Raw genomic sequence first — 14,894 nt, 5'->3', positions numbered from 1 at the left:
CGTTGACTGCCCGCTCACGGGTTGCTGACTGCCCACTCACGGGCCGCTGATTGGGTCAACCAATGTGGACTTTTCTTGTATTTAAAATATGCCACTCATCCGTCGCAAAACGAATTCTTCAAATTCTAATCTCGATTCCGTTCTTGCGCATTCTTGAAATCCTAATGTAGTATATATGCCCATCCAATCTTGTAATATGGTTGTACATACGCGCATTGCGCATACTCAAAATCCACACCTCACCCGTTTTGAAATAACTAATTGCGCTATTAAATACATGAATACTCGAAGTATTAAAACTTCTTCCGAATCCATCGGTAAAGTGAACCAATCTCAAAATTCGGTTTTGTATCCGGTTATAAATCCAAGGCTAGTGCGAACTTCATACGCACCGCCGTGTCCGTAGACGGATTCTTGTTCCAACTCAACTCAGGACCGAAGACCCACATCGCACACCTCTCAGCAGGAGAAGGACAAGTCGGCAAGGCCAAGTGTTCGTGACCCTTCGCCATCTGCTTCGCTCCCGAACGTTGTCCGAGGCGTTGACGGGCATCACATTTATGCGCTAATCGCGTTGCTCTCGATACACGCCGAAGAACAACACCATCCTTGACGGAACACGTTACTCGGCGTATCAAACATGCCGCAACAGTCCAGCTTTGTTGTGGGAACGACGTTGACGCGCTCTTCCGTGGGACATGGAGGCTATCGTACTCTGACTCATCTTATCACGTCAACAACCGGGGCTTCACGTTGTCCACTGTGCAGACCGTCGACGACCATACCTGCCCAAGATTTGATCGTCTTCGCCAACGCCGGCTCATCCTCCCTCAAGATCTTCCTCTTCCAACCTTCAGGCTCATCCTCGCATTCAGACCCTCGTGGACTTTGTCATTGAGCCTTCTATCGGCTGTCTCTCCTCTTGGCGGGCACGCTTTACACTCGTTCACGAAGACGCCTCTCTCTCCGACTCCAGCCAAAACTTCGTGAATGAGCAGGAAGACAGAATGAAAGACCGTGCCCCCGCCTTCTCTTCCAGGCCCACATGGCGTTAGATCTCGGGGACAAGAGGGCGTTAGTTCCGCCAAGGTGTCGTACACGGCGACTACTACTCCAAGTCTATCGCCATCTCCTCCAAACCTACCGCCACGTTGAGATGCTTGCCAACCTCGCCTGCTTCTACGTCTCCTTCCACCCTATGCCGAACGACGCGATATGCTGAGGCTTGCATGTGGATAGACATAACGACGCTAGCAGCCCTTCAAGCCTGCTCCAGATATCTCTGCCAAACGCACGCTCGATCGCCGACTCTGACAGGACTCCCTGCCCGCGTCGCGTCCCCTTCTATCGCCCGTCTACGCGGCCCTAAGGAACACGACCTTTACAGGTCCACTGGATGTCATGTACGTGCTTCCTCTCCCTCGAGCGCCCTTCCTCATTCATATCATATCATATGACGTTATGTAGGCACGTACATCTGCCCCGTGTCTACTGCCCTCTGCTGCAAAACCCCTCCCATGTATCCCTCATCACCTTCCATCTCGGCTCCTGCGCCCCCGCCTGCGCCATTCAGGCTGACTATTCCTTCCATGGACACCTATATGGACACCACCCTGGGCGCACGGCCGCACGAACGCGGCGGACCTGACCCTGATCTTCTGTTGCACCAATACCGCCGGCCGCATTTTGCACGATCCTGCTCACGCGACGAGCGTAGGCCTGTCCGAAGCGAAAGAGCTCACGTCCAAGAAGGACGGGATGGAAGACGATGACCGGCTCCGCAATCGTGGAGATATCGCGAAACGGGACACGGACGAGATGAAGAGGTGCGATTGCGACGGTATCGTATGCTTGAGCTTGTTGTAAACATGAAGTTGGAGATGCTGACGTTTTCCGTATGTCTGTAGGTTTGCCTTCGAACTGCCGGTGGGCCGCATTTTGGTCTGCGCCCCGGGGAAGCGTCGACGACGCGCTCGTCATCGCGGATAGTGCGCGGGATTTGACTTCGCGAGGAGCCATCTACGTAAGAAGTGTGGGCAGTATGCGGCGGATCGAGTCTGTACCTGAGTTGAGACTCTACTTTCGCAGGAGGATATAAAGGAGACGCTTATTCGCTCACTATCGCACGGACACGTCTTCCACGGGACACGATTCCTTGTGCATCGACGCGAGCTGAAACCTCTGCTTTTCGACGAGCGCCTCCGCAGCGTCCCGAGACAGACCCTTGCGCCCCACGATAACCCGGGACGCCCCGCGGGAGTCGCACACCAGCCAGTTCTTCGTCACGCCGTCACTTGTTCAGCCGCGCTGCGCGGCGGCGCGTCAGTTGCAGGAGGCTTCTTGCCGTAGATCGAGCACTTGAGGTATGCGGAGGAGGGAGAGAACTGTATCCTCGGCAGGGATGTTTTGTTGGGCTGTTACTGGCGATGGACGCGGCTTTCTTAAGACACGACGCGGTGCGGGAGAGGATGGCGGAGAGGTGAGGAGCTTTTGCGAGCGCCTCTCATTTGGGTGAGAGACTGCTAGTACGGTCCAGGGCTTCTGCAAGACAGTTAAAGAGTACATGGAATTTTGAACGCGACTGATTCGGTGCGCAGTTATCTCGTCCTGATGCCGTACGTGACCAGAGTCGCGTATATCGACCGTGCACCATGATGACACATTAAGGGTGGCGAGAGGTCGGAAGTCAAGGGTGCGCATCTAGGGTATGGATATAGCGTCGGCGATCTTGCGCTGCACAGTGCGTTAGCATATGAGCGACGGATGTCTAAGACGAGAGGGGCGCGGCGTAGTTCAGTCTGAGAGGTGGATGATGTGCAAGGGCGGTTGTGATGGAGCTCATGAGGACAACGACTCCGCAGACGCTGCCAAGCCTGCTGGAGATTTGAAGGGACAAGCGCCGGTCGGGGCGCTTGAGCTCAAGCGCCCGGATGACCTCTCGTTTCAATTCTCGCTTATCAACATCCCCGGGCTCAGTGTCAGGACTGGTATGGGAAAAAGACACGGGCATGGTCAGCCTCAGATGCGCGCAGGGTTTGGGAGGTGCTGAGCAACACCAGCGCAGCTCACGGTTATGCATGTAGGACTAAGTGAGCATTCTGTCCCGCTATATATGCTCTCTTGCTATCATGCATACTGTCGATACCATGAGATCAATTAGATGAACGAGTTTCAGACGGGCTCAACCTCTCTCTCCATCGTCCACCAACGTCCCGCTATTCGTGTCCTCCATCAGGCGACGACCCTGCGCCGCCCACCTCTAGATTTTGATCGCTACCGCGTTTGACCTCTGCCTGCGTCACAACGTTATCCTTGACTCCATCCTGTTCGCCACCACCGTCCTGATGTTCGACGTGATGCGCCAGTGGATCTTGGCTCGACGTAGAAAATGGGTGGTGGGCTGGGATTCTATCCGACGTATCGTCCGCATCCTGTCTGTCTGATGCAGGCAATGTCGGTGCGCTGGCACACTCGACGTCGCGCTCGATCTCACTACTCTGTTCCTCTGTAATAGTCGCTGAAGTGCTGCCTTCGGCTGTAATCATCTCCGGGGCTTCAAGGAGAATTCTCTCGCCATGAGAAAGCGAGGGTTCGTCGGGAATGTTCTGCTTTCCAGTTCCGCGCTTGCGCGTCTCGACCCGGAGCGGGCCAGAGTCTGTTCCCGGCGCCTGAAGGATTGTGGAAGTCGAGAGTACGTTTGACGCATCTACCCCATGATCGGGTGGTGTACCACCGCGATCGCTCTTGTACGAAGCGGCTTGGTTGACGGGTTCCGTACCGAGATGCGACCTAGATACGGATTTCCGACCAGAGTTCGAATGCAACAGGGCATCATGAGGCGGATCCGAGGAAGGGCGGGCTTCCCCTCCGTCGTCTGGTGTGGGCTGAATCTCGAAGTACTCGTATACATCATTTGCACTGTTCCAGCTGTCATCCCAAAAACGATCATCATTAATGAATGCACTGATGATTTTCTCATCCGCAAGGGAGTTGCGTCGGTGAGCCTCCAAAATAAACTTCGCGACCTTTCTTGAACAATCGGGGGCCCCGGTGCGCGAATGGTGTGCCAGAAAACCGACAAGATTATTCCAGTCCACCCTCAAGTCTCCTGCAGCAACAGGCTGTCGGTTGCCAGGCTCGGTCCATAGCGAGAGCGCCTCTACCAAACGGTCACCAAACGTACTCATAGCCGTGCTCCAGTGTTGGGAGTCGTTCAAGAATGTACGTGCATGGGTGACCACGGACACCGCCGCCCAGAATCGGAGACGATGCAATGGATCCGTCCGAAACACGGCACGGTCATAGCATGAACATGCAAGCTCAAGCACGTCAGCCATTTCTTCCGGTTCTGCAAACATCCAGTCAGCCTTGCTATCGCCACAGGAAAGGTATGCATGCACCCAGCCAGATGTACAGCATGTGACTCCCAAGTGCGTGAATGAAAGCAAAAATCTTCTCATTCGCGCGGCTTGTCAGTGAGGACTGGTTGGAGTTTGCGAGGGTTTTGAGAAGGAAGACGATGCGTGGGGCACCGAAACTACGGTTCATATATGCAATGAAGGTCATCATTGCCAGTGAGTTGACATAGAGGCCGAACCAAACGTCAATGTCGCTCATCGAAGCATGAAGGAGCATATCGAGATCGGACTTCAGTAGTTCGAATATGAGCGAAATTTGGGTATCGTTGAAGGATGTCAGCGAATCGAAGGCATGATACAGTTTGTCGTAGTTGATTGCGACGGTTCCCTGGGCATCGTTGTATTTGCACTCCTTGTCGAGTACATCGAGCGCCGGGATTTTAGGTCCGACACATGGCATCCCCAACAGCTCGGAGATGGCCTTCCAGTATGCACGCAGGCGTAGCTCCGGCGTTACAGGCCAAGAATCGTCATGTCGTTGGAGGGCAGAACGGGTGCGCACGCGCGGTCCTGGTGCATCAGAAATGCAATTCTTGATCACACCGTCTCTGGGTTCCTCATGTGAGGCAAGCCACAGCAGCGAGTGGATTTGAGTTGCGATGCTGCTCTCTGAGTCACGTCCGAAGCGCCGCAAGGCGAGATCGCGATGATCCCATCCATCGAACGCGTACATGTCGGGGACGGGAGAGCTGAGATACATCCAGAAATAACGGGTATATCTGAGCCAGGCCGGCCAGTCCAGTAGGTATAGATATCGCATAAATCCTCTGATCACGTGGTAGAACGGTTGTAGGATAGACAGAATCATCCATCCGAACGGTGTCTTGTATGGACACGTCTCGAAGAACAGCGGTAGTAGTACAGTCAGCGTCGCCAGGAATGTGGTCAGGCCAGCGGCAGCGCAGCACACCCCAGCCACGACGGTGTCAATGGGCCACAGTAGAGTGACGAGACCGACGAAGAAAAGCACGACCGCGAGCTGCAAAAGGCCAGGAACCAACGTCACGATAGTGGGGACTTTCCAAGTCTGAAAGGCATCGTAGCGGAACTTTCGAAGCTGTATGGCGTGCTGAACGGGGGAGATATTCGGCCATGCCATGTACTCGCGAAGCCATTGCTTCACGAATATGCCCAGGAGAGCAGAGGCAAGGGCGAGGATGAGGCTTAGGAACCAGAGGGTATTGATCGCGACCACATGGGAATCGGCCTGAAAGGACATGTTGAGCGGATCGACGGGCGCAGGTGCGGCTTGGTTCAAGGAGATCTGCTGGAGCTGGAGAGAAATATTCGAGAGGAGTTGGACGGAGAGCTGAGTGTTGTCCGGCTGCAGTTGCGTGTATACTTCAACGAGGAAGGCGGTGAGTACCGCAGAAAACAGACCCGCCTAATACGCACGTTACTTCAATAAGCGCGGAAATGGACGAGAATGAAGCGTACGAAGATGAGGAGGTTATCGATATCCTGCGAGTAGCCCTTGATCATTTCCTGATCGTACAGTTGCAGTCGTTTGTATACGTAGTCCCATCCCGTGGCATCAGATGTCGCCGCCTTCGCTTGCGCGGGCTGTCGGGGCGTCGCATCTCAGTAACCATGCGGCCTTATTATGAATGTCGTGTCTTACGTTCGCCTTGAGGTCATGTGTGGACGGCGGCTCGTTGCGATGGCCAGCTGCATCGGCTCCGTTTCTAGTTGCGAAGCCTCGTTCTGCCTCCACCGACCTGACGGCTTCATCGTGAGCATCTCCTTCTCGAGTCGAGGATTGGTCATTGCCAGCATTTGGCACTGATTCGTCCTGCGGTGAACAGCTCAGCGACCGCTCGCTTGTAGAGTCGACCCAGATCTCGTCTCACCTGAAGCCCGGGTTCCTCTCTGGACCCGCGTCCTTCTTCGACGCTAGCCAATTCGATGGAGGTCCGTCGTGATGCCATGCAAGAGCGGGTTGAACACGTGTAGACCGTATGCGTAGGGAGAGGAGGGAGCAGCACGAGGGCGGCGGGCAAGCGGCGATAGGTGCTTTATAGCTTCGTGCAGTGGGCGCTTTGAATTAGCCCAAGATAGCGTACGGTTTCGCACAGCGTATGCGTATTGACAGCGTGTGTCCGCACTACATCCCGACAATAGGGCACATAACCCCCTTCAAACCTTCATTGATCAAATCTAGACGCTGTACCCCAACCAGATGCCGGCACTTTCTTGGCAGGGGGAAGGCAGACGGTGGGTTTGAGACCGAGTTGGTAAAGATAAATAATAAGATTCAAGCCCTAAGACCTGAGGACTCGGGATCGTGGCCGTTCAATATGACCGATCTCTGTTCTTTGCTTCAGAACGCGTTGACGAGCATCGCCTCAATTGTGCTTGGGTTTCTCCTTGCCGCGCGACACCACACATGAATAACTCGCTCAGATATTAGTCCACGGGTCTCCAGTATATAATGAAGAATACTGCTGAGATGCTCACCGGCGATGACACGGGACTGACGTCGACGCGCTGGAGATAGACCGATCATGCCGCACACGGAGGATACCCAACCATATCGACGGCACTGACTTCACCTTTCTGCGACCACTCTTGGTACCGACCACGACCATGCCCATCCAACGACAAGGCCTGATCCTTTCCGTCAACGCTGGCTCGTTCTCCCTCAAGGTTTTCTCTTCAAGCCCTCAGGATCCACTTCCTCGGACAACCTCGAGTTTTCCATTGACAATCCCTCTTCCCTACCCGCCCGCTTCACTCTGGAGCACGAAGACGCCTCTCCGTCCGACTCGTCCCAAGACGTCCAGAAAGAACAAAAGGATGTCATCAAAGACCACACGTCCGCGTTCTCCTAGTTCCTAGACCATCTGGAGCATGGATCCGGCATCAAGAAGGGCGACCTCCAACAGGTCTACTACCGCGGCGTCCATGGCGGCGACTGCGCAGAGCCCGCCAGCATCTCCGAGACCTACCACCACACCGAGAAGCTCACCGACCTCGCCCCTCTGTACATTTTTTCTATCTCCTTCTCTCTTTCACGCCTATCATGCTGACGCTGGAACTCGGACAGACATAACGGCGCCGCCCTAGCCGCCATCCAAGCCTACCTCAAATCCCTCCCGAACGCGCACTCGATCGCCTACTTCGACACCACCTTCCACCGCGCACTCCCCGCCCACGTCTCCTCCCACGCCATCGACCCCTCCGTCGCCCGCCCGTGCAGCCTCGTTTTTTTTCTGTTTTGTTTGTAGGTTGGCCTTTGACCTGTTCATGGACCATATCCTCGGATACGTCGGCGCCTACTTCGTCGCGCTGCAGGGCAACTTCGATGCTCTTGTATTCGCGGGCGGCATCGGCGAAAAGTCGGTTGAGCTCCGGGAACGCGTTGCGGAGCGCGTGCGGTGTTTGGGATTCTGGCCTGTGGATCCCAAGAAGAACGGGGGCGTGGGGGATGTGGAGGGGCGGTGGTGGATATCACGGCTGAGGAACAGGAAAAGGGACGGGGGAGGAAGGTGTTGGTGCGTAGGACGGACGAGTAGTACGAGATGGCGAGAGAGTACGTTTTGGAGGATGCTTTTTGGAAGTGAAGACGTACAAGGTGCTGGCTGTTGTACACCTGCTCCTTTTCCGTACGCTGATGTTTCCGTCGGAATAGATAAAGATCGTGAATAATATGGTACAGCGCGACACCAATAACGATTTATTGAATTCGATATGCTTTCGCGTCGTCGTCAGCTCCAACTACCGCGAAGACGAGCACGTACGGTCCATACATCCTCAGATACGAAGACGCGAACAACACGGTATTACTAACATTGCTTGTTCAGACCTGCCCAACACTCTATAGGTCATCATGTTCTAGGGCAATCGATATGGGCGCTCCTCGGCTATCGTGCACAACGTCACCTTCCGCGCTCCAAGGCAACAGATGGGCTTCATACCTCGGATTCCCCCATCACACGTCCACCAGTGTCCTGTCCCGAGAAGCCCGAGGACCCATCCTCCGTCCCAGGCGACGACTCGGTGTTGTCTACGTCCCCTACCCCAATGTTATCGGCGCGATCGTTCTCGACACCTGTATGGGAACACCCGCCAGCCCTCCACCACCGTCCTGACTTTCGACGCGAGACACCGGTCGATCTTGACTCGACGACAGGACTCCGTCATAGGGTGAAGTACGACTCGACGTGTTCTGTGTGTCCAAGGTATTAGGCGGTAGCGGCGCGCTCGCACGCCTGACGCCGCGCTCCAACCCCGCACCACTTTCTCCTGCAAGAGCCGACGAAGTGCTACCCCGGGCACTGATCTTTGGGCCTTGAAGGACAATTTGTCCGCGACGAGGAAACGAGTCATCATCGACGATGCTCTCCTGTCCACCTCCGGTCTCCCCATTCGAGTGAGAGTCGGTCCGCTGCGCCTGCAGGGTCCCGGAAGTCGAGAGTGCGTTCGACGCGGAAGCCCTATGATAAGATGGCGTGCCATCGTGACCATCGTCGTACGAGACGGTTTCTTTGTTAGGTTCTGGACCGAGAAGTGGCGTTGACTCCGTGTCGGGAACGGAATGTGCATGTGGTAGCACTGACAGGGCGTCTTGGCGCGTATCCGACGAAGGACCGACGGCCCCTCCGCTGCCCGGTGTTGGGTTAACCCCAAAGTATTCGTAAACATCGTTTGCATTGTCCCAGCGTGTACCCCACCGATGACGCTCGTTGATGAATGCCTTCATTATTATTCCATCCGCGAAGGTTCCGCGCCGATGAACCTCTAAAATGAAATTTGCGACCTTTCTTGAGAAATCGGGGGCGGTGTCCGAATGGGATCCCAGAAAAGAGGCTAGATCATACCAGTGCACCCTCAAGTCTCCTGCAGCAACAGGCTGTCCATTGCGAGGCTCGGTCCATAGCGAGAGCGCCTCTACCAAACGGTCACCAAACACATTCATAGCCGTGCTCCAGTGTTGGGAGTCGTTCAAGAATGTACGTGTCCTGGTGACCACCGACACCGCCGCCCAGAATCGGAGACGATGCAATGGATCCGTCCGAAACGCGGCACGGTCATAGCATGAACATGCAAGCTCAAGCATGTCAGCCATTTCTTCCGGCTCTGCAAACATCCAGTCAGCCTTGCTATCGCCACAGGAAAGGTATGCATGCACCCGGCCAGATGTGCAGCATGTGACTTCCAAATGCGTGAATGAAGGCAAAAATCTTCTCATTCGCGGGGCTTGTCAGCGAGGACTGGTTGGAGTTTGCGAGGGTTTTGAGAAGGAAGACGATGCATGTGGCACCGAAACTAATGTTCATATTTGCAATGAAGGTCATCATTGCCAGTGAGTTGACATAGAGGCCGAACCAATCGTCAATGTCGCTCATCGAATCACGGAGGAGCATATCGAGCCCGGACTTGAGTAGTTCAGATATGAGCGAAATTTGGGTGTCGTTGAAGGATGTCAGCGAATCGAAGGCATGATAAAGTTTGTGGTAGTTGATTGCGACGGTTCCCTGGGCATCGTTGTATTTGCACTCCTTGTCGAGTACATCGAGCGCCGGGATTTTAGATCCGACACATGGCATCCCTAACAGCTCGGAGATGGCCTTCCAGTATGCACGCAGGCGTTGCTCCGGCGTTGCAGGCAAAGAATTATCACGTCGTTGGAGGGCAGAACGGATGCGCACGCGCGGTCCTGGTGCATCGGAAATGCATTTCTTGATCACACCGTCTCCGGGTTCCTCATGTGAGGCAAGCCACAGCAGCGAGTGGATTTGAGTTGCGATGCTGCTCTCTGAGTCATGTCCGAAGCGCCGCAAGGCGAGATCGCGATGATCCCATCCATCGAACGCGTACATGTCAGGGACGGGATATTGACAATCCCAAAAGTACCACATAATGGCTTGGAGCCAGTCCGGCCGGTTCCAAGAGTATAGGGAGTACAGAAATGGTCTGATGACGCGGTAAAACGGTCGTAGAATAGGGCGTATCATCCATCCGAACGGTGTCTTGTATGGACAAGTCTCGAAGAACAGCGGTAGTAGTACAGTCAGCGCCGCCATGAATGTGGTTAAACCGGCGGCGGCGCAGCACACTCCAGCTACGACGGTGTCAATGGGCCAAAGTAGAGTGACGAGCCCGACGAAGAAAAGCACGACCGCGAGCTGCAAAAGGCCAGGAACCAACGTAACGATAGTGGGGACTTTCCAGTTTTGGAAGGCATCGTAGCGGAACTCCCGAAGCTGTATGGCGTGCTGAACGGGGGAGATGTTCGGCCATGCCATGTACTCGCGAAGCCATTGCTTCACGAATATGCCGAGGAGAGCAGAGGCGAGCGCGAGGATGAGGCTGAGGAACCAGAGCGCGTTGATCGCGACCACATGGGAATCGGCCTGAAAGGACATGTTGAGCGGATCGACGGACGCAGGTGCGGCTTGGTTCAAGGAGATCTGCTGGAGCTGGAGAGAAATATTCGAGAGGAGTTGGACGGAAAGCTGAGTGTTGTCCGGCTGCAACTGAGTGTAGACCTCAACCAGAAACGCGGTGAGGACCGCAGAAAATAGACCTGCCTGGAGTGCACGCTGCCTTAGCAAGAGCGGGAACGGACGAACTGGATTACGCACAAAGATGAGGAGGTTGTCGATATCCTGGGAGTAGCCCTTGATCATTTCCTGATCATATAACCGTAATCGGTCGTACACGTAGTCCCAGCCCGTGGCGCCAGGTTTTGTCGGCTTGTTTTCCGCGGGCTGTCAAAGAATCGCATGTTAGTCACTGGCGGCGTTATTCGAGCATGTCGTGCCTTACTTTCGTCTTTAGCTTGTGTTCGGATGGCGGGTCGCGATTGCCCGCTTCCTCGTCGACGTTTCGAGCTTCTGAGCCTGGTTCGTCGCCCACTACGGGCCGGGTAGCTTCATTACGAGCATCTCCTCCTTGGCTCGTGGATCGGCGGTTCCCAGTGTGCGGCACGTCCTACGGCCGACCGATCAGTGATCGCCGTTTGAACAGTACGGCTTAGACCTCGTCTCACATGCTGCAGGGGTTCTTCTGGAGGTTCAGGTCCTCGTTCAGCGGTTTCTAATACCGGGCTGGAGGGTGGTGGCGACGCCATACGAGAGCGAGTTGAACAGGTGTGAGTGGTATGGATGGAGAGAGGAGGGAACGGAGGGAGCGCGGCGAAAGGCGTTTATAGCTCCAGGCAGTAGGCGCTCGAGCGCAGAGCGAAGCTTCATATCGGTCCAAGATAGTTTGCGCCGTACGCGTGTTGACAGCGTGTATGCACTACAATCCATATATGTACTTATGAGTGCATATGTCCCGTTTCGTAGAGATCCTCTTGTTCCTTGCTCGATCCAGGACCGAAGACACACATCGCAAGGCTCTCAGCAGGAGAAGGATGAAGTCGGCGAGGACGAGCGCTCGTCGCGAGCATCGCCACCAATTGCTTTGCCCGAACGTGCGTTGATAGGCTTCCCTTTTTTTGCTACGCAATCGCATTGCTTTCGATAATACATACTGCAACAACTCTATCCTTGTCGGAACACGTTAGTCGGCGTATCAAACATATCGCGACGGTCCGGGTTTATTTTGGGACACAGGACCAATGCCGACGCGTTCCTCCGTGGGGCCCGGAGGCCGACCGCCAGCGCGCAAAGAGGATATCATATCGTATCAGGTCGACAATCCGGGCTTCACGGTATTCATTCCTGCGCTCGCTGACGACGACCATACCCGCCCAACGACAAGACTAATTCGTTGCTGCCAAGGCCGGCTCATCCTCCCTCGAGATGTTCCTCTTCGTACTTTCAGCTCTTCCTCGTGATCAGACCCCATCGTAAAACATATTTTTGCCTTCTATCGACCACCTTTTCCCCCGGCCGGCGGGCTTCACACCCGAAAACGAAGATGCCTCTCCGAGTCGGAGAAGACTCGGACTCCAGCCAAGACGTCAAGAAGGAGCAGGAAGACTTCATCAAAGACCACGCTCTCTCCCTCTCTTCCTCGACCACTCGGAGATTGAAATCGCGATAAAGAGGACCTTGAGTAGTTCAGGCACCGCGTGGTACACAGCGGCGACTGCTTCGAGCCTGTCGCTATCTCCTTCATCCTCCAAACATACCCTACATGGAGGTTCTCGCCGACCTCGCGTTTTTGTGTGTCTCCTTCTTCCTATTCCAAATGATATGGTATGCTGACGCTTGCATCTGGATAGACACAACAGCGCCGCCCTGGCAGCCCTTGAAGCCTCGCTCAAATCTCTGCCAAAAGCACGCTTGATCGATGACTTCGACACAACCTTCCAGTACGGTTTTAATCCCGGCGTAGCCTCTTACGCCGCCAACACCTCGACCGCGCGCCCATGCAGCCTCAAAAACACGGCCTTCAATGTACGTGCCTCCTCTCCCTCTCCTCTTCAGATTCATCTCACGTCATATTACGCGATGCAGAAACATACATCATCCGTACCGTCTCCACCACGTTCGCAAACCCACCTCCCAAGTATCCACCGTCGCCCTTTACCTCGGCTTCAGCGCCTCCACCTGCCCCATCCAGGCTGGCCGTTCCATCAACATCTCTGTGGGCCTTACCCCGTCCCACGGCCTCGGGGCCGCGATGCACCTGAGCCTGATCTTCCGTTACACCAACACCGCCGGCCGCATGTCCCACGATCCCGCGCACGCGACGAACGTGGACGTGTCCGAGGCGAAGGGGATCATGAACAAGAAGAACGGGTGGTACGCTCGATCTCAGAGGTGTCGCGAAACGGTGCACGACCGAGGAGAAGTGAGTTTGCGACAGTAACCTCTCCTTGAGGTCGGAAATGTAAGGCCGAAGATGCTTATTTTTTTCGTTTGACTGTAGGTTGGCCTTCGACCTGCCGGTGGAGAAGTCTCGACACGTTCGTCATCGCGGAGAGAAGTGGGTAGAGGGCTCGGCGACCCCGTTGAACGTGTAGATGGCGTCGGCGATCTTACACTACAGGAGGGCCAACGCGATCTCGAGCAACGTATGTCCGGCATGAACGGGGCGCGACGTACTTGGAAGTTTGCGCGAGGCGTCGGCGCTGGTTGGCTCGCCTTGGGTGGTGGCTGGTGCTGCAAGGGCAGCGGTGATAGCTCGTGAGGACAGTGCGCCCGACGCCGCAGAGGTCGCTGTCAAGGCTGGAGACTGTGGGGAAGTGCCGATGGGGCTGTGTGTCGGTGGGTGATCCCCTCGTTCGAATTCTCGCCCGACACCACCAGCCGGGAGGAGGGGACGACAAGTCAGTTTGACGTGACTGCGCCTTCGTTGCGGTGTGGATGGAGAGCAGGTGGCGGAACGGGGATGGGACAGATGATGTTGTGTAATCACACCTCGAGATACCATGTCATGGCGGCGGCGATACGGGGCGGGGCGAGGGTGGACCCGAAGGTGGCCGTGGACGCGCACGAGGGGGTGAGCTACGTGTTGCACCTGGCCCGGAAGGACAGGGACTATGTCTTGGGCACGAGCCAAGGTAAGCGTTGATCCTCTGCCTTGTGTAACTTGTTCCCGTCGCTGATTGGGATGGTCCGCGCCTGCCTTCTTGTGCAGATCCGGTAAACACGTACGATGCGCCCGAGTTCGAGTAGGAACCAGGCGCAGCAGAGAATGTTAACTGGGCACGGAGTGCTCGGTAGAAGCAAAGCGTCTGTACAGTATGTACCTGTACGCTTGTATGATCTGAGAACACCTTATGGGAGAGACCATGATAACCGTCAGAGCGGACTTGCTCAGCACCGAGGACGTTGCCTTCAACCTACGCAGAAGCGGAAGGCAACGATAAGACTAATGTTCAACCTACCTCTGTGCAACAAGCGTGTATGAACCGGAAAATATACGACAATCCAATCTTCCTCAATCGCACGCCGGATCATTCTCTTGGGCGGGCTACGGTCCTGCAGCCCGTGTATCCACGGCGCGTTGAGAGACACCGGCAGGTGTGGGTGAAGCCTCTTGGCTTGGGCGTCAGCCGGGTGCGAGCGCGACGGCTCGCCCCCGGCCGACTCGGCCGAGTCTCTCTACAATCCGTGACACCAGATTTCCATCGGCGTCCCAAAGGGGCAAGCCTGTTCTCACGGTCCTTGGTGCCATGTGACTTGTGCTTGTCGTTTTCTTGTTTTGCGGAGCAGTGGGGTTGGGCAACGCCTACGAAGTAGGCGTAACCAATCCCACGGTTACACTGCCACACATCTACTTGATGTGCACGTTGTTGGGTGTCCATCCCCATTCCTCGACCTTTCTCCCAAGTCATAAATTCGGCAAAGCTCTACAAAATAAACAAAATGACATATCTTACTATCTTATCAATTTTGAACTCCATTGGTTCCTGCAAACTACGTGCTCCCTCCTGCAGAGCACCGTGAAGTGGCTGTGCTGAATCTGGTGGCTGACTCGCGATGCTCAAACTCCCGCAAAAAGAGTTCTTCTTGCATCAAGTGCCGTACCTTCCACAAAGGTTCTAAAATTGCACAACCCTTCTAGAATATTCTT

The 14,894-nt window shown here is 55.2% G+C and overlaps 6 protein-coding genes across 6 annotated transcripts; 3 read left to right on the top strand and 3 right to left on the bottom strand.

Annotated features, from left to right (window-relative positions):
• Positions 1 to 843: 843 nt before the first annotated feature.
• PUNSTDRAFT_51926 (uncharacterized protein) lies at positions 844 to 2,555 on the bottom strand. The gene is made up of 4 exons (XM_007382962.1): positions 2,089 to 2,555; positions 1,908 to 2,023; positions 1,468 to 1,845; positions 844 to 1,403 (listed from the first exon to the last, which is right to left on the bottom strand). The coding sequence occupies exons 2-3, from the start codon at positions 1,935 to 1,937 to the stop codon at positions 1,579 to 1,581; spliced, it is 297 nt and encodes a 98-aa protein (XP_007383024.1). The 5' UTR covers positions 1,938 to 2,023; positions 2,089 to 2,555; the 3' UTR covers positions 844 to 1,403; positions 1,468 to 1,578.
• Positions 2,556 to 5,517: 2,962 nt separating this feature from the next.
• Positions 5,518 to 5,942, bottom strand: PUNSTDRAFT_36794 (uncharacterized protein; the record flags this gene model as incomplete). Its single annotated transcript, XM_007382961.1, has 2 exons — positions 5,518 to 5,802; positions 5,856 to 5,942. Coding segments are annotated over 2 exons (372 nt in total), but the record flags the coding sequence as incomplete, so codon positions are not given.
• A 1,062-nt stretch (positions 5,943 to 7,004) lies between these two features.
• PUNSTDRAFT_133522 (uncharacterized protein) lies at positions 7,005 to 8,256 on the top strand (the record flags this gene model as incomplete). The annotated part of the gene is made up of 6 exons (XM_007382960.1): positions 7,005 to 7,064; positions 7,250 to 7,401; positions 7,465 to 7,611; positions 7,646 to 7,838; positions 8,050 to 8,154; positions 8,242 to 8,256. The coding sequence occupies 6 exons, from the start codon at positions 7,005 to 7,007 to the stop codon at positions 8,254 to 8,256; spliced, it is 672 nt and encodes a 223-aa protein (XP_007383022.1).
• Positions 8,213 to 11,493, bottom strand: PUNSTDRAFT_143201 (uncharacterized protein; the record flags this gene model as incomplete). Its single annotated transcript, XM_007382959.1, has 6 exons — positions 8,213 to 8,281; positions 8,336 to 9,497; positions 9,550 to 10,951; positions 11,006 to 11,131; positions 11,190 to 11,354; positions 11,413 to 11,493. The coding sequence occupies 5 exons, from the start codon at positions 11,491 to 11,493 to the stop codon at positions 8,434 to 8,436; spliced, it is 2,838 nt and encodes a 945-aa protein (XP_007383021.1). The 3' UTR covers positions 8,213 to 8,281; positions 8,336 to 8,433.
• A 1,013-nt stretch (positions 11,494 to 12,506) lies between these two features.
• Positions 12,507 to 13,505, top strand: PUNSTDRAFT_133520 (uncharacterized protein; the record flags this gene model as incomplete). Its single annotated transcript, XM_007382958.1, has 5 exons — positions 12,507 to 12,535; positions 12,595 to 12,689; positions 12,748 to 12,769; positions 12,830 to 13,166; positions 13,245 to 13,505. 5 exons carry the CDS (start codon positions 12,507 to 12,509, stop codon positions 13,503 to 13,505), a joined length of 744 nt encoding a protein of 247 aa, XP_007383020.1.
• Positions 13,506 to 13,751: 246 nt separating this feature from the next.
• PUNSTDRAFT_133519 (uncharacterized protein) lies at positions 13,752 to 13,993 on the top strand (the record flags this gene model as incomplete). The annotated part of the gene is made up of 2 exons (XM_007382957.1): positions 13,752 to 13,878; positions 13,956 to 13,993. The coding sequence occupies 2 exons, from the start codon at positions 13,752 to 13,754 to the stop codon at positions 13,991 to 13,993; spliced, it is 165 nt and encodes a 54-aa protein (XP_007383019.1).
• Between the last annotated feature and the right edge of the window lie 901 nt (positions 13,994 to 14,894).

The sequence above is a fragment of the Punctularia strigosozonata genome (genome assembly GCF_000264995.1).
Source record: "Punctularia strigosozonata HHB-11173 SS5 unplaced genomic scaffold PUNSTscaffold_5, whole genome shotgun sequence".
NCBI classification, from domain to species: domain Eukaryota; kingdom Fungi; phylum Basidiomycota; class Agaricomycetes; order Corticiales; family Punctulariaceae; genus Punctularia; species Punctularia strigosozonata.
Note: the sequence above shows the minus strand (reverse complement) of the source record. Positions and strands in the feature narration are given on the sequence as shown.

What these genes read in the sequence shown, in the direction of transcription:
- PUNSTDRAFT_51926 (XM_007382962.1), bottom strand. Translation starts at nt 1,937, where the DNA reads ATGCGGCCCACCGGCAGTTCGAAGGCAAAC. An exon ending in CCGGCAGTTCGAAGGCAAAC is followed by an intron (nt 1,846 to 1,907) that starts CTACAGACATAC and finishes GCTCAAGCATAC; the next exon opens with GATACCGTCGCAATCGCACC.